The 23,833-nt window shown below is 39.2% G+C and overlaps 1 protein-coding gene across 1 annotated transcript in view; it reads right to left on the bottom strand.

Moving 5' to 3' along the window:
* The window catches only part of R3HDM1 (R3H domain containing 1), a 98,342-nt gene that overhangs the window by 50,113 nt on the left and 24,396 nt on the right, over window positions 1-23,833 (bottom strand). The window contains exons 6-15 of the mRNA XM_065413729.1: window positions 21,525-21,603; window positions 17,546-17,605; window positions 17,325-17,465; window positions 13,177-13,285; window positions 12,971-13,066; window positions 8,195-8,232; window positions 8,062-8,112; window positions 7,741-7,967; window positions 4,174-4,428; window positions 10-149 (exon numbers count right to left, since the gene is read on the bottom strand). Coding sequence (XP_065269801.1) covers window positions 10-149; window positions 4,174-4,428; window positions 7,741-7,967; window positions 8,062-8,112; window positions 8,195-8,232; window positions 12,971-13,066; window positions 13,177-13,285; window positions 17,325-17,465; window positions 17,546-17,605; window positions 21,525-21,603 — 1,196 coding nt within the window. The remainder of the gene's footprint in view (window positions 1-9; window positions 150-4,173; window positions 4,429-7,740; window positions 7,968-8,061; window positions 8,113-8,194; window positions 8,233-12,970; window positions 13,067-13,176; window positions 13,286-17,324; window positions 17,466-17,545; window positions 17,606-21,524; window positions 21,604-23,833) is intronic.

Raw genomic sequence — 23,833 nt, 5'->3', positions numbered from 1 at the left:
CATGTGCACCTGTGATAGGATGTGATTAGCTGCTGGTTGCTGTTGAGGTGGTTGCTGTGGCGGTCCAGGCACTTGGGTCCTAACAGGTTGCTGAAGCATAGGAGGATTATACACAACAGGAGTGCCATCTGGGTTAACGAATGGCTGACCTAGAGTGTGGAGAAAAAAAAATAAAATAAAAGACATGTTATTTAGGTTAAGGACAGACTGAGATAAATATATTTAAATCTGATGATGTCAAAAATAAAGTTTGATAATATAACATGAGATCTGAATTATTGTATTTTATACAAATTTTTTGTTATATTACTAAATGCTTGCCATTACAATTAGAACGGCAATTACCAAAGGCCTCATTTGCATGATTTGTAATTAAAAGCCCATACGTTACTGTGGTAAATAGTGATCATGTACAGAAAATACTTAGTCATTTACCAAAGGCAAATTTATGGACTAAAATGGATGACCAATATTTATTTGTGTCAGTCTTGAAAGCTCTTTTTCAATTTTAAGGACTGAAAAAAGTATAAGGAGAAGAAGAAGAATTCATTAAACAGTTTTCTTCTCCTTATATCCTTAAGAAGCAATTTAAAAGTGTCTCCCTTATCAGCTAAAATGCCAGCCAAGATGTACGGTAATGTAAAAAGAGAAATTATTTCTCTCTCCATAAAACAGTAGTTATAATTACATTGCCATTATCGTCATTAAGAACCTTTTAAAGAGCCATCCTCCCTAAAGTGAATTTATTCAAAACTTTCAGCTGAAATGATACATAATACTATATTCCCATCCCCAACATTGGGGCACCCTGCTAATGTAAGAGAACCAAAAAGTGAAAATGATTAAAAACTGACTATAAGTAATAGTGAAAATGACGGATTTCAAATTTTGAGCTCAGCAGAGATGCAAAAAGGAAACAGAACAGCAAAAAGTGGAAAAAATAAAACTAGATTTTAAAACTTATCATATTCTAGGGTTTTATTAGTAACAATTAAGTTTACCAAAAAAAAAAAAAAATCAGAGAATTTCCATTTAAAGATGAGGGACTGAGCGCCAACTTCCGGTCTCATTTCCCTACATCAGCCTGAACCTAACTACTAGATAGTAACAAGAAATTCTCAGCATTTCCATTTAGTCTAGGCACCCATGTGTTTATACGCTAATGAAATCTTTTCAGTTTTACCTGCTGACTAGGTCACATTCCTACAAGGATAGAAATTTAGTTCCCACATGAGGATATTTCAATGAGGGCCATAAGACAGAAGCTAGATTAAGGAGACCAAATAACAGATCAAATAGGCTACAGAGGTTTGCATAACAGAGGGATGTAGGCAAGGCCCAACGTTCAGTCTAAGGCTATGTCCAGACTTGGAGCTGAGGGTGTGGTTCCCATCTTGAATAGACATACTCATTCTAGTTCTCAGTGATAGCTGCAGTAGCATGGGCAGCAGTGAACAGCAGCACAAGTTAGCTGTCCCAAATATGTACCCATGGGATTCAGGTGGGTTTGTACTTAGGGCAGCTAGCCCGTGCTACCACTGCCACACTATTTTTAGCATGCTAGCTTGATGAAAGCTAGTGTGAGTATGTCTACTTGAGCTGGGAATCACTACCCCAGCTTCAACTGTGGATGTAGCTTAAGACCGGGCCCATTCATTTGATATTTTCCAACTATATTTGATTTGGCTTAACACTTCTTCAACCTCAGGGACTGGGGATCCATGGAGATATTATTCACAGCCTTAGGGAGTCAAGGATTTTTCATCCCCCATTCCACCCTCCCCCCCCCACACACTTTCTAGGCTCACTAAGATCACTCTTGCTCCCCACTGTGACTAGTAGGGAGAGATGGGGGGGGGGGGGGGGGGAGAGCCTTCTCTGACTGTCTGGGAAGCGAGAGAGGAAGCACAATGACTCTCTCACACCGCTAAGTCTGCAAAAATCACTGTCAGGGAGAGTAAGAACTTAACCTGTACTCTGAACTCTCTCTAACTCATGTGAAAAGGCAGAGCTAGAAGAGCCATCACTTCTTCCCTAACTGCCCATGAACATCGGTTATTATCTGGGAACTCATCTGAACAGAATGTTGCGGATATTCATTACTGTTCTGGAAGGGTATTAATGTCACTCAACCATTGCTACTGAAGGATCCTTTCCTGTAAACTTATCACACAGGCCTCCTATAATGAAAGCAAAATTATTGACTGAGAAAAGCATAAATACACCTCTACCCAGACATAACGCTGTCCTCGGGAGCCAAAAAATCTTACCACATTATAGGTGAAACCACGTTATATTGAACTTGCTTTGATCCGCCGGAGCACGCAGGCCGGCCCCCCGTAGCGCTGCTTTACCGCGTTATATCCAAATTCGTGTTATATCAGGTCGCGTTATATCAGGGTAGAGGTATATGTAATTAATGGCCCACACTATTTGAAATTAAGACAGTTTTATAACGTGAATTAAAAGTAGTTTCAGGTACCTGCTCTTAAGTCCTCCTGCCAACTAGTGGGGTTTTACAATCGCCCCCTGCCTTTTTTTTTTTTTTTTTTAATTATTTTTTATATTATTATTATTTAAGAAAAAGGTTTCTCAGTCTCCAGTTGCTATGTGGAAGACCCACAAACAAAACATAATAAAACTGACTAACAATACAAGAGCAAAAAGTGAAACTGATCACACACAAAATGCTGTCAAACACACAAAGTAAACAAACTGGAAAAGAGAGAAAGTATTTTTCTCTTTAAATTAAAATTATTTATACCAGTAAATACAATAAAATTATGCAAATATAATTTTCAAGTTGATGTTGTTCTTTTGAATGTGCAATGTTTGCCCAATTGAGTGATGACTCTGAAAACTTCTACAGTCATTAAATCCAGTAAATACGGGAGGGCTAAACTGACTGGTAAATTTGAGACATGAGATACTAGGAATGTAGGCTAACAAAGGGATTATTACACCTTAGTTTGAACTATAGCGTAGCTGTTAGTCAGAACCTGGGCAGTGAAATCATCATCACCTTGCTAGCAAGAAGTCTGTTTACTTATGGCTCTGGCTAAGACTGTTTTAACTCCAGTAGAGGTAGAGCCTAAAGTTCTTAATTTTCTAGTGTGAGCGCTTCACCTTGCTATGACAGTGACTGTGGCAAAATATAGAAGAATGGTCAATAGGAACATGGGACATCCACTTATCAACTATGCAACTGTCGTTTTATGACTAGACCAGGAAAGTCTACAGTGCTGCTGCAGCACCCAGCCCTAAGATACTAAACATGCCATCTTCAGTTTACAATAAGTGCCTGGGAGCTGGGAAATGCATGCTATTTCTGGGTACTGGTTTCTCAGTTTATAGCATGGCTGGCTTTAGCCATTCCTTACATAAGGCATATATGGAGAAACATTTAAGTAACTGATACAAGTACTAACAGAACCATGAATGTAAAATGTTTTCTCTAATATGGCTTACCATATTAGCACATGATTTATTTTAAGGAAAAAATATAGTCAGGGCTGAAAGACAATGGATTTATTTAGTTGAGTACAAAACTAGTTTCAAAAGCGAAATAATTTAATTCCCATTCCCCACCCCACCCCAAAAATATGACCCTGAAGGAAACAAAAAGTACACTGATGAGACACAAAAACAATTTAAAAAAAAAAGTAACTTGCCATGTATTACAATAAATAAAACAAGGCTGTAGCTTGATAAGAAAGATATCCCCAAATATTTCATTTTCTAGAATCAAAAAATTATCAAAGAACCCTTTGTTTTTATTAACTTCCATTATATAAAAAGCTTCCCCAAATATTAAGACACGATACAAACAATGTATTAAACATGTATAATACAGTATTGCTGAACTTTTTTGGTAGTTCCTCAAGCATAGACTTAGCCTTACTGTAACCTGTAGGCTAATCCAGTCTGGTAACAGCAGGTTTCCTCCCATCCCTACTATTGTGAGGTAACCATTATCCTTACATATCAGAACATTTATATTAAGTGCACTGAGCAAACACTAAAAACCACACGACACTGAAAAAGTTGGGGGCGGGGGGGGGGGGAAGAGATGGAAGGAAAAGACAACACTACAATACACTTACAAGTTAAACAATTTACACGTTATTCCAAAGTTCCAAACCATAATAAAAATGTCCACAACTGGATACCAACCTGTTTGAGGGTTGATCAGAATACTGCCAGGTGGTATGCCTGCCGCTTCCAAGGGAAGCAAAAAGAAGCTAGTGCTAGTAGGTGTCACTTGCCCACTTATGCCACCATCAAAGGAAAGAGATTTACTAGTGCTGACAGTTGGATAGACAGCAGGTGTGCCATGAGAAGGCTGGCTTAGAGCTGTGACTGGAAGAAGCTGCTGGGTGTGAGAAAGAGAACCCGTGGATGACCCTACACTACTAGAAGACTCTGAACCTAGGAAAGGAGTAATGAGAAATTGTTTTTACCTAGAGTCAGAAACATCATGCTCATTTAAATATATAATTTTTAAAAGCTTACCCTTAAATAACAGCATGTAATTACAGTATTAAACTATGGATTTTTCAATACAGCCTGAGTAGAGCACATCTATTACAAGCGTCTTTCTGTAAACTCTGGGACTGATTCTAAACAAATATCAAGGCAGCGTAGTCTTTTGCAACAGAGCAAAGTGAATATGAAATCAAAATGGTAGCATATTATACCCACTTTGCACAGGTGCCAATGACTACATAAAATGTAAGGAACTGGAGAACCAGACCCTGAGTTCTTTGGCAGCCGAAGCATGCAACTAAAAGCCATCTTCCAATAACCAGCCATCGAAAAGTCTCTAAAACATGTCTCTAGATATTTTTGAGCAGCACTTGTCTTTTCCTAAAGTCCCCTTTGAATATACAGTTCATAATATTTTCTATTAGACCTTTGTTATAATAGTTGCATAACATGCAGGTGCAGAAAATTAATGTTTAAGCATAAGAAATCGTAATCAACAGCCACTAAATAATCTAGAAGAGAAAACAAGACTCAAAACAAAGCTGTGATGAAAATTGTGTGTCATTTAAAAATCAATGCAACTATTTTAAAATTATTTGAACTGCCTTTACAGGAAATTATAAATACCGTATATACTCAATCATAAGCCGGTTCATTTATAAGACAATCCCCCCAAGATGGATAAGTAAAAATGGAAAATTTTTATGACCCGTTCATAAGGTGACTCTATAATTCAGGGGTCAGCAAACTTTGGCTCCTGGGCCATCAGGATAAGCCGTTGGTGGGCCGAGATGGTTTGTTTACCTCAAGCGTCCTCAGGCACCGAGGTAAACCTAAGTAAACAAAAGTGACCCGGCCTGCCAGCTGCTTACCCTGATGGGCCGGGACAGAAACTGGTGGGGACCTTTTTTTTGCGGGGGGGGGGGGGGAGAGAAGCTGGGGGTCAGGGGAGTAATCCCTGTGACCACCCTCCACATGACCCCACCCCTAGCCCGGGACTCCCACACTCTTCCCATCCCATCCCTTCTCACCTTAACTGGGGAGGACCAGGGGAGGATGTCTCTGGCCTGGCTGGAGCTGCTCCGGCAGGCTGGACAGCACGGCCGCAGCCTGCTCCGGCGGGCCAGACCAGACGGCGCGGCCACGTTTCAGTGGGCTGGGCACGGCCGCAGCGTGCTCCGGTGGGCCAGGCAGCGCGGCCACAGCCTGCTCTGGGGGACAGGGCCAAGCGGCATAGCTGCAGCCTGCCAGCCCTGGAGCTGCAGCTGCTTTGGAGGCTGGGGGGGAGAGCAGCGTGACCAGAAGCGGAGAGATTCTGGCCACGCCTCTTCCCTTCTGGCTCTGCTGCCTCTCCTTGCTCCCTCTGTTGGGGGGAGGGGCTGTGTCCCACCTCTCCCTCTCTATACCTGTTCATAAACCAACCCCCTTCTCTGGTGCTTCCGTTTTTTATTTAAAAAAATTGAATTATAAACGAGTATATATGGTACTTTATATTTGTATTGCATTTTTTAACCAATACATCTCAAAGCAGTTAAAGGTAAATATTATTAACTTCATTTTACAGATGAGGTAACTGAGGTACAAAGAGATTAAGTAAATTGCCCAATCCACAATCACTGTATCCTAGTGCTATGATCAGTCTCCACTTGCCCATAGTCCTTTTCTTGATTTCACAGTTTTCTTACATCTGCATCAGCTTCTAGATTATGTAGAGACATTAGACTCATCTTTCACTATGTTGACTTCAATAAAAGTTTATACATTTAGGCCTATATTTATTTATTTACTTTAAATCACCACAACCTATGGATGCAGTGAAACAACCACCACCAATACTGACCTTTTCAAGTTAGGGTCCCATCTTTCAGAAATCAAAATAAAAGTTTTCATTTTTAGCAAGATATTTTCTTCTAATTTGGTGTGAGAAAATCTTTCTATAATGAATCTGATCTAGATTATGGTACAACTGTAATTGACTATCAAAAGTCACCATCAAAAAATGCTATTCCATTGCTAAACCAAATAGCAAAAATTTATGTCATAGATTTTGAAATGTATACAAAGTACTAAAGATAAACATTTCTCAACAAACAAAATTTTATCAGATCTTCATTTCATACAGAAATTCTGCTTATGATATTAATATCTCCTGTGTTACTGCAATATGCTTTAATGTACTTTATTTCTCTTTTATATTTTGGTGGGGGGTAGTGGGGGTTTAGTGTTTAATGGCAAATGTTTAATGGATCCTTGCTGAAGACAGGGTTTATAAGCACTGACTAAAGCCTAGCATAATACAGACAAGCACTCACATCCTTTACTTTCCTACACAGCACTACCTATAATCTTAACCACTACACTCACTTGTTTAGTTTAAGCCCTGAAACTCACCAGTGCAGAGAATGCCAATTGTGTCATATTGGCTGATCACTTTAGAATACGGGTGACATGTCCAATATGCACTACATAGGCTACCAAATTTGTTTCACTTTCTACCGCAACAGGATCTGAAGCCAGGTCTTCTGAAGCAGACAAAATACTGTTTATAGATGCAGAATAAATTACGAGCTAGCACACCTCTGACTCACAGAATCTCATAGAATGAGTACGTAGTTCAATCTTCTGCAGTAAGACAGTTTACTATGGTGAAAATTCACATTACTGGGGTTTATTCTGAATTAAGTGTATACTTCATTTCTAACACTGCCAGTTAGAAACAATGGAACAAATATGAATAATAATCCACAGGCTTTATTACTGAATTGGTTCTAATTAAAGGGATACCAATGGGATATCAACGTACAGTTATCTACAAATTTGCCATGCAGCTTTGACTGAAGAGATGAATTCACACTGAAACAGTTCTGAACTGTAACTCTGTTCCCCCGCACCAAAGTAGTAAATTGTTTTATTCTGACAAGTATTTCTACATACTTTCACAGATATGGAATAAATTCCACTAGCTAGCAAAGGCCTTCTATAACTTGCTTCTGGCTTTACAACTAGAGTTCCAAGATGTTCATTTCATTTCGAATATGAATTCTATTTTTATACAAAGTTAAACACGCAATGGGCCTAATCCTGTAGCCAGTTTTAGTATGCAACACCCATTGCAGTCAAGAGGCTTTCTGCGCACAGAGGAGTTACAAGATTGGGCCCTTTCCCTACGTATACATATGCAGTGTGCATTAACTATCAGGCAAACTGGTACTTTGCTGCTACATAAAACTGTTTACTTGTACAGATTTATTATACCTGTTTTAGACAGCTTGCCTGTGCTTTTGCTGCTTCCAGAGCTATCTCCTCTTGTCAGAACTGAAATCCCACTGAAGCTGCTGGCTTTCGTTACAACTGGCTTCAGATTGCGGATGGAACTATCAGAGTCCGTGCTGCTCCAGGGTCGGGGTTCAGAGTACTGCAGCTCATTCTCAGTACTGCTTTGATGGCTGTTGGCTGATCTCCCTGAAGCTTCCTTATTGACTCTGTAATTTATAAACTAAAAACTTTTAATACATGCATTGTTTGCAAAGTAAGGAAGAAAAATTAAGGTGACATGCATGAAGAATACATAAATACCTAAATATCTGCCGCCTTTGCTGTGTACTATTAGTTTCCTCCTCTTGGATTCTGTTGACATTTTTAACAAGAGAGCTTAGTATTTATTAAGAAAATGTAAATAGGAACCAATTTAAATTGTGAATACTCTTACCTTCGGTCAATAAGATAATTCTCTTGGGAACACAGGGCCTGGAAAAAAAGTATAAAATTTAATTTTAATTATTTTTTTTAATGATGCATAGAGACTCTAATCAAGATGAGACCCTATGGTGTTATTTTTTTTACTTCGATACTCAACGTCATCCAGCTCTTCCCGTATAGTATTCCGATCCTCTTTTGTATTGACGGTGCCTCCCAACTTTGTATCATCAGCAGATTTCATTAGCACGCTCTTACTTTTTGAGCCAAGATAATAAATGAAAAACACAGTAACTCCTCGGGGGGGGGGGGGGGGGGTGAGGGGGAGAAGAGGTTAGGTTCCAGGGAATTTTTTTTTCTCCAGACAAAAAACTATATATTATATAGATATACACACAGTATACGTTTTAAACAATTTAATACTGTTCACAGCTATGATGATTGTGAAGCTGGGTTGAGGTGGTGAAGTTAGAGGGTGGAAGTGGGAGGGATATTTCCCAGGGAATGCCTTGCTGCTAAATGATGAACTAGCACTCGACTGAGCCCTCAAGCGTTAACACATTGTTGTTAATGTAGCCTCTCACACAAGGCAGCACAAACACGAGGGAGGGGTGACAGCATAGCAGAGAGAGACACAGACACACACCTTGTGTGTGTGGGGGAGAGAGAGAGAGAGAGAGAGAGAGAGAGAGATGCACACTGCCCCTTTAAGTAAGCTGACACCCTCTTAAGTGCATTGTCTTTTTAAGTAGATCAGGAAGTTGAGACAGCAGCTGCTGCCCCTGGCTCTCTCGGTCTCTCTCCGTCCGTGTCCCCTCCCTGCTCTAGATGGAGAAGGGGTAAGTGGGGTGCAGGAGGGGGGGGACACCCTGACATTAGCCCCTCCTCTTCCCCCCCTGCACAGCAAGCAGGAATCTCTGGGAGCAGCTCCAAGGCAGAGGGCAGGAGCAGCACATGGCAGTGGGGGGAGGGACAGCTGACCTGCCCGGCAATTGCTAGCCTGCTGGGCGGCTGCAGCACAGGGGAGTGGGGAGCTGATGGGGGGCTGCCGGTCCACCCTGGTTACAAGCCCCCACCAGCTAGCTGCAACGGGCTGCTCTTCCTGCAAGCAGTGGACAAAGCGGGCGGCTGCCAAATGACATTAGAAGGGAGCATTGCACAACTTTAAACGAGCATGTTCCCTAATTGATCAGCAACGTAACAATGAAACAACGTTAACCAGGACGACTTTAAGTGAGGAGTTACTGTATTAAATAAGGTCAGTCCCAAGACTATTTCTCAAGGAACTCCACCAGTAAACTCCCTTCAGTCCAAGAGGTCACCTTTCAGTACAATCCATTGTCATCCCTTTAGCCAGGTCCTTACCCATTTCGCAGTTCTTGTACTAATCCCCAAATTCTCCAGAATTAACCAATAATTTTCCATGTGATACCATATCAAATGCTCCACTGAAGTTCAGTGAGATTAGATCTACCGCATTTCCCGGACCCAAAAAATTAGTTATCTTCTCAAAGAAAGATATCAGATTAGTTTGGCACAATCCACGTTTGGTAAACTAATGTTGCATTTTATCCCATTTACTTCCATGTCTTTAAACCTTTTTTCCCCTCAACATTTATTCTGAAGCCTTGCATACTATTGGAGGTCAGACAAATGGGTCTGTAGTTGCCTGGATCCCACCTCCATTCTTAAATATGGGTACTATGTTTTCTATTCTTCCGTTATTTGTTTCCATCCCAATTTAACAGTTTATTATTGTAATTTTATATGCCAGTTTTCAGCATGCTGTAATGGAGATTATCTAAATCCCCTCAGTTGAGTGCATTAAGATCTTTGAGGCTTGCTTCCACCTTGGATGTGGCAACATCTATTGCTACCTTGCCTTTCCCCCATGTCCTACATTATTATCCTTATTGAAAACTGAGGCAAAGAGCTCATTTAAATTTGTGGCTCATACCTGGGTCTCTACCCTATCCTCACTGTATAGCAGTCCCACTTCTTTTCTTGTTCTATTTTTATTTATATGGCTAAAAATGTTTTGCTATTTGTTTTAATTTCCTTTGCAGGTCTAACTCATCTTGACTTTTGGCAATTTTCACTTAATTCCTACAATTTCTGACCTTCAAGATGTAGCTTTCTTCGTTGATCAGGCCTTTCTTCCATTCATTTTAGGCTCTCTGCTTACTCCTATAATACCCTTTTTGAGGTGGTTATTCATTAATTTATGTCTGGAGCCCTTCCCTTCAATTTTTTCCCCCTTGTTTGGAATGTAAATTCAAGACTTTTACACCTTTGACTTAAAAAAGTTCCAAGTCTCCTCCACATTTAAATCTCTGAGCTCTTTAGTCTAACTCAGTGTTTCCCAAACTTGGGACGCCGCTTGTGTAGGGAAAGCCCTTAACCGGCCGGGCTGGTTTGTTTACCTGCCCCATCCGCAGGTCCGGCCGATCGCGGCTCCCACTGGCTGCGGTTCGCTGCTCCAGGCCAATGGGAGCTGCTGGAAGCAGCGCGGGCCGAGGGACGTACTGGCCACCACTTCCACCAGCTCCCATTGGCCTGGAGCAGCGAACCGCGGCCAGTGGGAGCCGCAATCGGCCGGACCTGCGGACGGGGCAGGTAAACAAACCAGCCCGGCCGGCTAAGGGCTTTCCCTACACAAGCGGCGTCCCAAGTTTGGGAAACACTGGTCTAACTGATTTAACTATCTAGTTCCCTTAATTTCTCAAAATGTGCCCTTTTAAAAATCAAAAACTTTCCTTACCAACCTGTTTTTTTATTATGCTTCCATTTAATTTAAAAACTTAATCAGCTCCTGATCACTTGATCCAATGCTATTTTTTATGACCACTTCTTCTATAATGTCTTCACTATTTACCAAAACCAAGTCTAAAATAGCATCACCTCTTGCTGGTTATTTGGTGAAGAAATCTGTCAGGTATTACATCTAGGAATAATTGGGCCCTACCATTATTAGTTGCATTTGCTCTCCAATCTATAGCTGGAAAATTAAAGTCTCCCATAACAACAATTTCTGGGAGTAGTTATCTTTCTAATATTAAAAATATATTTCTACTCTATCCATAACCAAATCCTACTCTGCAGGGTCTATAACAGACCCTTAGCCCTGCTCCAGTAGGCACTCTTTCACAGTCCTTTCCCAAAATGATTTTGGCCCAAACCGTTTGTTTTATCCATGCAATCTTTTCTTATTTCTTTACAATCTACCGCATCACTGATGTACAATGCTACCCCACCACATTTATCTTTATTTCTCTGTCCTGAACAGCTCATATTCTTCAACACCTGTATTTTAGTCATGATTGTTATTCCGCCATGTTTCTGTTATCCTTGTAAAATCTGTTTTCACATCCTGCACCAATAGTTCTAGTTCTTCCATTTTGTTGCGCAGGCTCCTTACATTAATGTACAAAAATCTTAGCTGTCTCTCTCTGCCCTCACCCAATTTCCTAGTTAGATTAGGTATAGTCTTTTTGCTTTTCATACTCCTACTCTATAGTTTTCAAATAACTATTTTTGAGCTTTGCGAGTGTAAAATGTATAATAATAGATCAATATGGCTCCCTAGAGCCAAACAGATACCATAAAGGAATGTAGTGATCTGAAAAGCCAAATTATGATCTCCCACCCTTTTCACTCACCTGCACTATGCAACCATTATCTACTTACATGACAGTGTGGAATGATTATGGACTATTGAGCAAAATATCACATTTTCAAGATATTTGATATATTTATTTTGTCAATACTGAAATATATTAATGACTATTCAAGTGAATCCAAAGGCAAGGAAACAATATGTAAAAAAATGTAAGCCTAACAATTATCTATCTAAGGCATTCTTATTTACATACAAACAATAGAAAGGGACTGCACAGTGACTGAGGCGCTCACACACACTGCCAAAGTTCTGAAACATTGCCTTGGGCGTCAAAAGGAATTGAGAGGCAGTTGGAGTCAACTCGCCCTTTACCCTCTCAGGTGGGAGGCAAGAGGACACTCAGGGTGCAGACACAGCCCAAATACACTGTTGGCCAAAAGAATCCAAACTTAAGTGCATGGCACAAGCACACCAACAGTAATATATCTGGACAGGCACTTGAAGAACCATTACTTCTGAACATTCTGGGGTGAACGATTGCTTCTTAGTTTTGGTTAAGTGCTTTCTAAAGGAATAATACAGAGGACAAGAAAAATATACAGATTAAAATAAGAAAAAGTAAATGTTCTGGTAAGTACTGTAGAAGTCAGAATAATTTGTTAAAAGTTTGTTCTCTTTTGCTGTTGGACAAAGTAGAAAATACTTTTCAATATATACAGGTGCAGCAAAACTAGTCTACCAAAGATTATTCTCCTCATTTTAGAATGAGAATCTGTTTTTTCGTGCAGATAACGCAAAAAGGCAATTATGTAAAAAGGTACCGTAAAACAGATGTCCTTCCTGTATGTTTTTTATTTATGCTTATTTTACTGACAAACAAGGCTGAATTCCAGTTAGCACTGCAGAGTTAATGCTGCTCTGGCAAAGTGAGTTCGATATTTTACTTGCTCAGACATTATCATAATGATCATCAAAACCATCAGAACTGTTAACTAAATTTTTTTTTTTTTTTTTTTTTTTTTTTTAACTGTATATAGATGAAAACCTACATCAAGAAGAAAAATCCTTTAAAATATGAACTATGGGAACCTGTATGTATGAAATTGTCAGACTGAAAAAAATTTCCCAAGAGAAAGATGCAGTGAGATTTCCTTTTGATTTAATACCTACATCTTGTGCAAATATTCGTTCTCTAGCTCTCTGGTACTCTTCTTCTCGTTCTTCTATAGATTTGCTTCTTCTGTCGTCTTTTAAGCGTATTCGCATCTAAATTAAATTAAATAAGTGATTAGATAAAATACCAATTTCTACAAGAAAATAGCATGAATTTATAGACAAGGCATCAATATGAAAAAATTAAAACTCCATACATTTACCTGGTTATCATCTTTGTCTAAACTAGAATTATCTCTTTTAAGGATGTACCGTTTCTGAAAATCTTCACATTTCTCATCCTTTATATGCTCACAAAACTTTTGATCAGGTCTAAGGAAAGTGATTAGGAAAAAAAGTTACATTTCAGACAAACGATGAATAATTTTATAAATATATAAATCCATATATTGTATATCAATATAAGAGAGACACTGACACCAAGTGAAATAGTTTGAGAAACATTCTATTAAAATATCACATATAAAATATTACAATTTGACTGGAGTGTTGGGTTTTGTAATAAGCTGTTGACCTGCAAACTGAAAAAATATCAAAAAGTATAAAATGTTTCTGTAACCTGACAACTCTTGCTGTCATGAGGCATACGAAACCTTTTTCTAAAACAGACCTATTCCTTCGAAGCATGTTTTCAATTCCCAATGAAAGTAGCAAGCAAGCAGGTTTCACTGAGGACTCATAAGTTTCTCATAATCCATAGTTGTAGCAATGCAAGGGAATTTAGGACGTGCATGAGGCTGAATGATAAGTGTCTACTGTTTAAACAACCACAACTTATTTCAAGGGAAATAAGAACATAAGGAGATGGGAGTGATGGAAAACAAATTAAACTATTAAAATAAAAAAATAGAAAAAGGCAGGAGGAAGAATGCAGTCATGCATGCAAGCAGAAGTCTTGCAAGAATGCAGGAAGCTAGAGTTCATGAGTTGTTGTTTTTTTTAAATCCAACTGCCGTATGAATGGATCATGAGACCCTCTCCAAACTACTGTTAGGTACCAAAAACTACTGACAACAATGGCAGTTATGCTAAATTATTTACAGTCGTATGATCAGTTCTCAGAAAACTGGAAGGAATTTGGCTATTGAAGAGTATAACATATATATGGTCTGTATTTCAGGGTTTTTTTTAGTTATTACTCAGAGCATTTGTATAAAAGCAGGATTTTTTTTTCTTTATAATGTGAACTGCAGTACTTTTAACCAAACCTAACTAAATGGTTGCTGGATGCCCAAACATAATTAGCAGGCATTTCAGAGAACCTTTAGACTGTCTTACCTCTTTCTTTTAAAGGTCCCTGAATTTACTGCCCTGCAATCACCAACTTCCCACTCCACTGAGACGTCCCAGTGTGGACTGGGTTGTTGATATCAGTAACACCACTGATCGACGCTGGAGCGGGGAATCTGCCTATGAGGAAAAGGTAAGTTTGGTTTTATTCAATATGGAGCAGATCTCCAAGATTTTCTTTCTAAATTCTTATTTTATATCCCAAGTGATTTAAAATAAGAATACTGAAAACCTTAAAAAATCATCCTACTGTCTATAGGTTAGATGAAATGCCTGCTAATTAGTAATTGCATTTATTAGGGCTTCCAAGATTGCTGGGTGGTGGTTTTGTTTTTAAAAAGAAATATTCCAGTTTGCAATTAAGAGTTCTTCTGCTACTGCTATTTATTCCCCACTTCAAGTAATCATAATCCTTGGTCTGAGACATCAGACTTTGTGGGCATGAAATACCTTATTTGAGAAATATGGAAGTATAACTTCAGGTAGGGAATTTATAGCAAAACCAAATGGATTCGAATAGTAAAAATATTTAGTACCTCAAAATTTATATATATACTTTCCATCTTCAAAGTACCCTACAAACATTTATTGGTTAAACCTAATGCCCGTCAGAGTGTTACTAGTCCCATTTTACAGATTACAAAATTGAGGTAAACTGATTAGATTATTTTGTGGCCCAAAAATCTCCATGTTAGCACCAGGATTAGAACTCAGGCCCTCCCAGATCCTAGATTTGTGTCCAAACCACTAGAACATGCCTCTCTCAAAGATCCTGATTCATGCAAATATACTGAGTAATAAAAACAACCAAAAAGTACAAAAAAATGTATTAGCAGAATGGTTCAGAGAGAATAGCTTTGTGTTGTAAATCTTGGGTTTCAAAGGGGCCTAGACTTGCTAGAGCTACAGAGTTTAACGTATCAGCAGGGTTAAATCAGACTTCATCTTTCTTACACAGGCTGTGTGCGCACATGCGCGGAAGTATGTGTAGAAGACAAACAGGTCTTTTGGATGAAACATATACTGTGTGTGGATATTGAAAATCTCATGATCCCATTGTGACTCTCTGTATCTCGGAGGAACACCCTGCACCCCCATGTTCATCCTTCTAATACGATTGTGTAGCATCCAGTGCAAAGTTTGTCATGTCGGGTGTCTTTGGAAGGCCTATGATGCACTGATCATTGTTGTTATAGTAATGTTATAGGTTGTAATTTCATTTATATAATTATGAGGCTGAAAATGTGTCCTCGTGGCTTAAAACAAGCCCAGGCAAAACTCTCCAGGAGCAGAGGGGCAGTTCACACCTCATCAGGGCATGTATGGGACAAATCCAGCCCAGCCTCACAGGAACAAAGGACACTGGCCTAGGCAGCAACAAAGGATCTGTTGGACTCTCGAGTGAGTCACCCCCCCTTCCCTTGGTCAGTCTGGGACTACTATGAGGTAATGCTCATCTGACCCTGAAGGGGGGGCAGGGGCAAAGCCAAGAGGGAAGAAAGAACATGATAAAAGGGAGAGACATTTGCCATACTCTTCCACCTCCATCTACAGACACCACCACCAAGCGACTGACGCGCTGATCAAAGGGGAGAGCCTGGCTGAAGGGCAACCAGCCAGCCTATGGTGAGAAGCATCTAAGTTTGTAAGGGCACTGAAAGTCTTAAGATCAGCTTAGAATGCATTTTGCTTTTATTTCATTTGACCAAATCTGATTTGTTGTACTTTGACTTATAATCGCTTAAAATTTATCTTTTGGTAGTTAATAAATTTATTTATTTATTCTACCTGAAGGAGTGTGTTTGGTTTGAAGCGTGTCAAGAGATTCGCCTTGGGATAACAAGCCTGGTACATATCAATTTCTTTGTTAAATTGACGAACTCATAAGCTTGCAGCGTCCAGTGGGCATAACTGGACACTGCAAGACGGAGGTTCCTAGGGTTATGTCTGGGACCGGAGATATTGGCTAGTGTCATTCGGTTGCACAATCCAAACAGCGGCTGGCCAAAAGTGCTCACTCACGTAACTGGGAGCAGCTTACATGCTATAGGCTGTGCGTGAACAGCCCAGGAGTGGGGGTTCTCATAGCAGAGCAGGGTAAGGCTGGCTCCCAGAGTCGAGGATTGGAGTGACCTAGCAGATTCTGATCCAGATAACACCGGGGAACGTCACACCCATGTCTCCTTATGTAATAGGGGTTTGCCCTGTGTCCTTGGCAAGAATGTCCCAACCCCCACAGTTGTATAGCTGTGATTGTCAATTTGGTTTCTACCTTCCACCCAGCTATATCTATTAATTACTTAACAGTGGGATGAAAGTTAATATATACATTTAAGATATTATTACTGAAAGCTGTTTTCAAAGTTGTCCAATTGTTCTTTAAACCTGGCTTCTTAAATTCTGAACACAATCAAAACACTAAAAATTTTAATCAAATTCAAGAACATTTAGAGAGAAAAAACTGACAAGTTATATATACAATTTTTACCTTAAAAGTTATAATTAAAAATGCAAATAGTAAAGTAAACAAAGCCGGTTCAAGCAATGCTGGAGACCTTCCCAACCCCACTCCCCCATCAAGTGGGCCTCCACATGATAGAAACCTAAATTCAGTGAGACCCCTTATCACTCCACTTGCCACAAGCTGTCCTATCGTTCTAGTTCAGGGGCCGCCGCTTATTCCCACAGGGAAGCAACAAGGAATGTATCTAGAAGTAGTGGTGTGTTTCTGAATAGTTACAGAATTAATGGATTTTTTTTTTTTAAATACAAAGACAGAGCCTGTGATGTGACCCATCCAGGGCTGCAATACATACTCTGATCTCACCAACAGCTAAGGATCTTATTAACGTGACACCTTTAATATGGACTTTCATATTCCACATCACATAGCACCAAATGAACAATAAAGATCTCACTGGCGCCCATCCTTGGGAGAGTGAGCTCCCAAGTGTTGATTGACTCCTGAGGCTGCAGATTTGGTATCATTGTCTAAATTGGCCTTGAGAGTAAATCCATGCACCAAAATTCGAATAATTATTTCAAAATTATGACAACTTACATTCTCGTATTGCTAGTTTTGTTTATTATCACTGACTTCCCACTCTGGTCCACATTATGTTCCAATCCAAAGTAAGCAGCTACTCTGTGCAACAGCATTCTATGGTAAGATGTCATGGGGGGGAACTTTTTGCGTGGAATTCTGGAAGAGAAAAGTATTCATTTTACGAAACAACAAAAATACTTTTGAATAATTTTTTTTGTTAAAATTGCAGCACTTACTCGTTATTACCAATGAAATCTAAAATTTCCTGTTCTAATTTCAGCAGCATCATTCTGTCCCTGAAAATAAAATACAACACTCATATAGGAAACACTCCAGAATTGCAAATATATGAATTTTAAACATGCATAGATAACATCCGTTCCCCTAATGACCGGGCAACGATGGCAGTTTACCAGGAGGACCACAAGGTATCTAATTTGCTAGTGTGTGTGTGGATTTTTAGAGTAGAATTGTTCTGTCTTGTAAGAAACCAGAATACAAAGAGTACTCTCAATCTCTCTCTTCCCATGAGAGTCAGCAGAAAGAACAGTCATTGAGATGATGTGATCAAATGAAAAGAATAAAATGGCTTCAAATCACTACCATCGTGGTCCCTGCTGGTTGATATGGGTAAGCAGGACTCCCAGATGGGCATGGCGCAAAAGACAGTTACCTCCTGTGCAGGAGATGGGTCGCTGGCCATGGGGCTGTCCACACTGCTGTCTTGGGCATGGCCAGGAGGGGAATCAGCAGTTGCTGGGTCTCTGCAGCCTCTGAACAGGCCAAGAAGGCAGCGGGGATGGGAGGTGGGAAAGGGAATGGGGGCTGGTCCCCTGTCTCTGCCTCTCCTATGGTCAGTGCAGCTGGCACCCCCTACTCCAAAGTGTGTGGGGGGGAACTCTTCACTCCTGCACAGGCCAAAGGGTCTCAGCAAACACACTGACCACAGTAGGGCAAACTGCCTGTCTCATCCCTGAAGTAGGAAGGGGAGGGGAATGCATACCATTAGAAAAATTTCTGGGGGTGTCCTTGCCTTGATATGTCATTCAAGTTCAAGTAAGGGGGTGCTATTCTCTTATTTAATTGAACTATATACTTCTTAACCCCATTAATGCCTTAATGGCTAAATTCTAAAAGGTTATCTGATTCTAGAATCTAGAACTATATTTCTGCACGTGGCTCGCCAAGGTGCCCCAAAATTTCCATCCAGCCCATAACATTGAAAACACTGACCATCCAAAATGTGCAATTTCTCCCTGTAACTTAGACACTGGCGTCTTCTATACAGGACCAAAATAAAACAAGGCAATATGTTACAAAATATATATACACACTTGAATTTCTTTGCCCTTTTCATAGCTTCCTATAGAGAACAATACATGAAGAGTTTTTAAAATATGATTATAAAACATTCTTTAATGAAAATATGTAAGAGTCCCATTTTATTATTTTTGTCAACTGCAGATCTTCATTCTCAATTTCTTCTTCAAAAATTCATAACTATGAACATAAAACCATGAATAAAAGATAAAATACTTCATTTTCATCTTTTTTTCAAATATGGCCCAGGCAGGTAGTGAAAGTAGTTACCATCTGATGGCTGCTTGTAACTTAAATAACGTGAGTTTCAATACAGTTCTTAGTGTCCCCATTACCACAATTATGAATACAACTGGCATTAATTAGAACCTTTATTTGAAGCCTCAGTAAAGGCACCAAGGAATTAATGGGAATGGAAAATTTACTGAACTTTCACCCCTAGAAGCAATTCATCCAGGTCAAGACTGAGACAAACTGATGGAGGAGCAAGGGGAGGCTTGACCTGCTGCTGCCAGTACTACATTTTCATGTAACCTGTCATCTTTCAGCAGCACTAAATTCAACTAATGTTAAAAATTTCACGGATGCTTAGATTTTAAGACCAAAAGCAATAATTACAATCATTTAGTCCAATCCCCTGCAAAATCCAGGCCACAAAATTTCACCCCGTAACTCCTGCATCAAGCCCTTAACTTCTGGTTGAGCCAGCACGTCTTTTTGAAAAATATCCAATCTTAATTTAAAGACTTAAAGTGATGGAGAAGTGATCCATCCCCAGCTATCACATTCCCATTGTTCTAATGGTTAATTACTCTCACTGTTACAAATTTGCACAATCTTTCCAGTCTTCATTTGCCTTGACAACAGCTTCAAGTCGTGACAACAGCTAGGCAGCTCATGCACTGAGACTACTGTCTCTCATGCTGACCAGTACTATTTCATTGTTTCCTTGTACTCCCCTCCAGTTTGTTGTATTCACTTCTTGTCTCTTGTTAGATACTTAGGATTGTAACTTTAAAAAGTTACCTAAACTGGAAAGGATGGTTAAAAAACTGTTTTTGGTGGCGAGGGAGGAGAAAAAGTCCATCTCAGCAACAGTATCTTAAACGGTTTCTAAACTCACAACTGCTCATGATTAACTAAACTTTTTCATTTATAAATATAAAATCAGTCACTAACACAGCTAGTGTAGCTTTAAAAGAGAAACAGTACAAAACAACTGTTTCAGTGAAAACTGTGGCCCTTATATCATTTGGATCAGCATCATGATAAAAACTACTGAAACATGGCTGTATTATACAGCTTGGCTTGCATGGTTCTCAGGCGGAAAAAACATTATCCACACCAATCAAGCCAGTCATAGCTACACCAGTATTCTTATCCCAGTAATAACAAGACCTATGAATTTGGAGCTCACGTACCCTGGGGATGGACTTTGTATAAGTTAGATAAGACAGAAGTCCACAAAAAGAGAGCATGTTTGACAGTTTGAAAAGAAGAGTAGAAAAATCAAGCCCTGACATTTAAATTAAAAAAAAAAATGTTTTCAGAAACATTGTATAAATTTTACAATTATATGAAACTGAAGATGTTAAAATGTTGAGTACATTCTGATGCTTTACTATAAAATTTGCCAGACTGCTTCTAGCACCAGGGATCTATTTTGCTTTTAATATTCACATATAATTCCCATTACAGTTGAAGTGCAGTTACTGTCAGGAAATAACGTTAAAAGTGACACCTTGCATTCCACATACCTCTCTCTTCCACAACTGGTATACAAACTTCACTCTGTCCTTGAGTTAATTTAGATTTTTTCCTACTGACTTTCCTACCAGGCTCAACCTAGTACACCAAAACTCAGATGGTATTTTTTGATTTATTTAAAAATATATTTTTTTTAAATCACCACCACCAACTAAAATAATTCTGGAATAAGAATCCATTCCTCAGATACCAGACTTAATGTGTTGGTTATGCACTACAGTATCCTCCAACAGATTGAAGAGTGATAGCAAAGCTGATTTTGCCTAGCATGTCTCTCCTGGGCCCTGAGACCTCTTCTTACTTATGAGAAAGAACCAGAAGATGTGCAGTAGATCCTGTTGCCCAACTCCTCCCTGTACCTCAAATAGTTTTGTTGGTACCCCTAAATCCTGCTCACCCCTGCACAGTAGAACCATGTCAAATCTGTCGCCAGAGAGACCCTGGAGGTCCAAAGAGGTTAAGGAAGGATTTGTTTCTTGATGTGCAAAGCAGAAAAAAAAAGAAGAGTAGCTATATTAGTTATGTGGCATTGATAAGAAGAAGAGGTGGGGTTGTAAACTCAGCACACACATTTTGTAGACACAAAGGGACACATTCCTCCTCTCGGTTCCACAGATAAAGCTCCCTCTGAAGTCATTGGAATTTACACCCATATAACTTGAGGCAGGGTTTGGCCCATATTGACAACACCAATGAGTGAGTTTGAGAGATGCTTTTCTTACTATAACTACATCTGAAGGTGTGTTACATATCGAAAAAAAGAACAAACCTCAGGACCTGCTATTCAACACCAAATTAGTTACTGCAACGTTCCATATTTTTGCATAGCCAAGTAAAAATATTACACAAGGATGCTGATCCTGCAAACACTTCTCAGTAAATTTGTAAACATGAGTAGTCCTATTGAACTCATAACATGGATAAGTGTAGGGCCCAGGTCAGTTAGGGTACAGGGGAGCCAGCCTTTTAAAATGTTTAAACACTCCATATCAACTATACAAGATCATGTTTAAGACCTTTGCAAGCTAAGGTGTTTCTAGTGAAAGCTCTCAACATGCAGCAGATTAATTAAAAACTAAAAAGAGATAGAAAAATTAAGTTAATTCAAAACATTTTAATTTAATTTACCTGGGATTGTTTTTTAGTGTATTTACTAAAAATTCATGTAGATCTATGCCAGTTGAATCTGTGTATTCTTGGCTGGAATCTATAAAAAACATAACATGATGTTATTGAAAAGATCATGTGCTCAATGTTTGAACACATGGTTCTTATTACATTTTTAAGGTGCTGTTCATACAAATGAATGAATAACTAAAACTCGGAATCTGGTAAATCTAAGATTTAGATGAATATATTGCGCCTTAGCTGATCAACAGATACCATTCCTAACTCGGTAAACTCAGCCTCACAATAGCTAAGAAGAGCTCTGTGTAGCTCAAAAGCTTGTTTCTTTCACCAACAGAAGTTGGTCCAATGAAAGACCCACCTTGTCTCTATAGTAGCTAAGGAAAAGACATACAAGCAACAAAGTCTCATTTTGCAGATCCAATGTGGAATCGTAGGTTTTATTACTACTTTTGTCAGTTAACAGAGGTAACTGCATATTTTCAAGCATTATAGATTTGCTCTAGGTGACATGTAATACTTTAAAAAGTACAAGTCTAACCTTTGTGATGCATGATTTATCATGTATTGCTACAAGCTCCCATTCGGTGTACCTTTCCTTCAGTGGAATTACACATTTAAGAGACGCCTTCTGTGACTTCTCTTCAACAACTTCCAAATATCTCCTCATGAGAGCAAACATTTCAGGTTACGTAGTGCCTCTTCTGGTTCCTGCTGTTTTCAACCCCTATTAGCTTGGGTGCCTATGCTTTGTGCCTCAGAATAGGCGATGCACAAAGAAATTTGATCTACCTTTGAACTATGTATTGGCACCCATCACTGCAATATCTGAGCACCTCCTAGTGTTCTAATTCTTAGGGCTCTCTTCTTAAAAAGATATGCTGAAGCTCCAACCCATTTCCAAGTGAAAAATAGCATAGACTTGTGCCTAGGCTCCAGCTGCCCCGCTGGTCAGTCCTGGATTGCCTTAATCCAGCCTGCTCTCAATTGCTCTTGAAAACAAGATGCCAAATTTCCAGGAGCATTCCTGGTAAAACATTTATAAAGCTGAAAAATGATGTGCACTTTATTTTAGTAATTTTGGTAAAATTGTGTAATTATCAGTTTTTAAACTATAACAATTTACCATCAATGGGTAACCGAACTCTAACATTAGGCAAGTTTCTATTTTCAGCACACTTTACAAGTTAAAGTGCTTAAACTACCAAGTGACATGTAACAAGATAGAATAGTAGAGATAAAACAATTGCCTAAGTCTATTACTCTGCCTTTAATTCCCTATCATCATTTTGAAGAGAATAATTTCTTTCATGATTCGTTTAGGGAACATTAAACGATAAACACACTGGTTAGATTAAAAGAACATCATGGTGTGGCTTTCCCCACCCAAAACTTGATTTCAAGATTTGAGGACAAAAAAAAAACAAAACAAAAAAAAAAACAAAACAAAAAAACCAAACACCTCACTTAATTCCTGTATCACAACTATTTTAATTTGTGTGAACTTCTGATTTCCAACAAGGAAAAGAGGCACTGAAATGACACAAGAAAGGCTGCTATGGGTTTGAAGTACATGGTAAATATAAGTACTAGAGATTTCATTTAAAAAATACTGGTTTTATGGCACTGCAGCACAATTTATTTGATTCAAGATGTCTGGATAAGTGTTTGGGGGTAACTTATTTGAACAAAAGCTGACCTAAAACCTCAGGATCATCCATCAGCTAACATATATACTCAAAGTTTTGCCATTTAATAAAGTGTTGTGCACCCGGGACAGGAACAAATTTGTATTATTTTTGCATATCTGCTATCTCAGTTATCCTCTAAGTTTTTGGTAAATTGAAAAGAATAGCTCGTCCTTAGCAAACCAGTCCACAACACTGTCAATGTTCAGGATGTTTTTACTCCTGCTATTGAGCCACTCCCATCTTCATTCTGAAGAATTTAGAAGTCTTTTTCCTTTTAGGGACCTCTCAAAAAGCAGTTACAAATTTCTGTAAGAATATTGGCTTCTCATGAACATGGGGAAAGAGTAGTACAATGGTACTCCTCCTCCCCCATTTGCTTCTCCCATATAAAGCCAAGGCATAATCTCAGCCCCCAAAACTCCTGGGTGCACAAGGACTGCTCCCTCGTACAGCCCCTTTAGAATCAACTATCCCAAAAGGTATGTGGGGATAAGGGCAGGCAACAGCCCCACCATCTTCATCCCTCCCTGCATCAGGGAGGGAAGTATGTCTGCTGTAGCATGCACTCTCTCCTGCAAACTGGGAAGCACCCCAAGAGATGGTACCTCCTGAAATAGA

This window comes from Emys orbicularis, chromosome 11, assembly GCF_028017835.1.
Source record: "Emys orbicularis isolate rEmyOrb1 chromosome 11, rEmyOrb1.hap1, whole genome shotgun sequence".
Taxonomy (NCBI): Eukaryota; Metazoa; Chordata; order Testudines; family Emydidae; genus Emys; species Emys orbicularis.
This window is presented reverse-complemented; position numbering and strand designations above follow the sequence as displayed.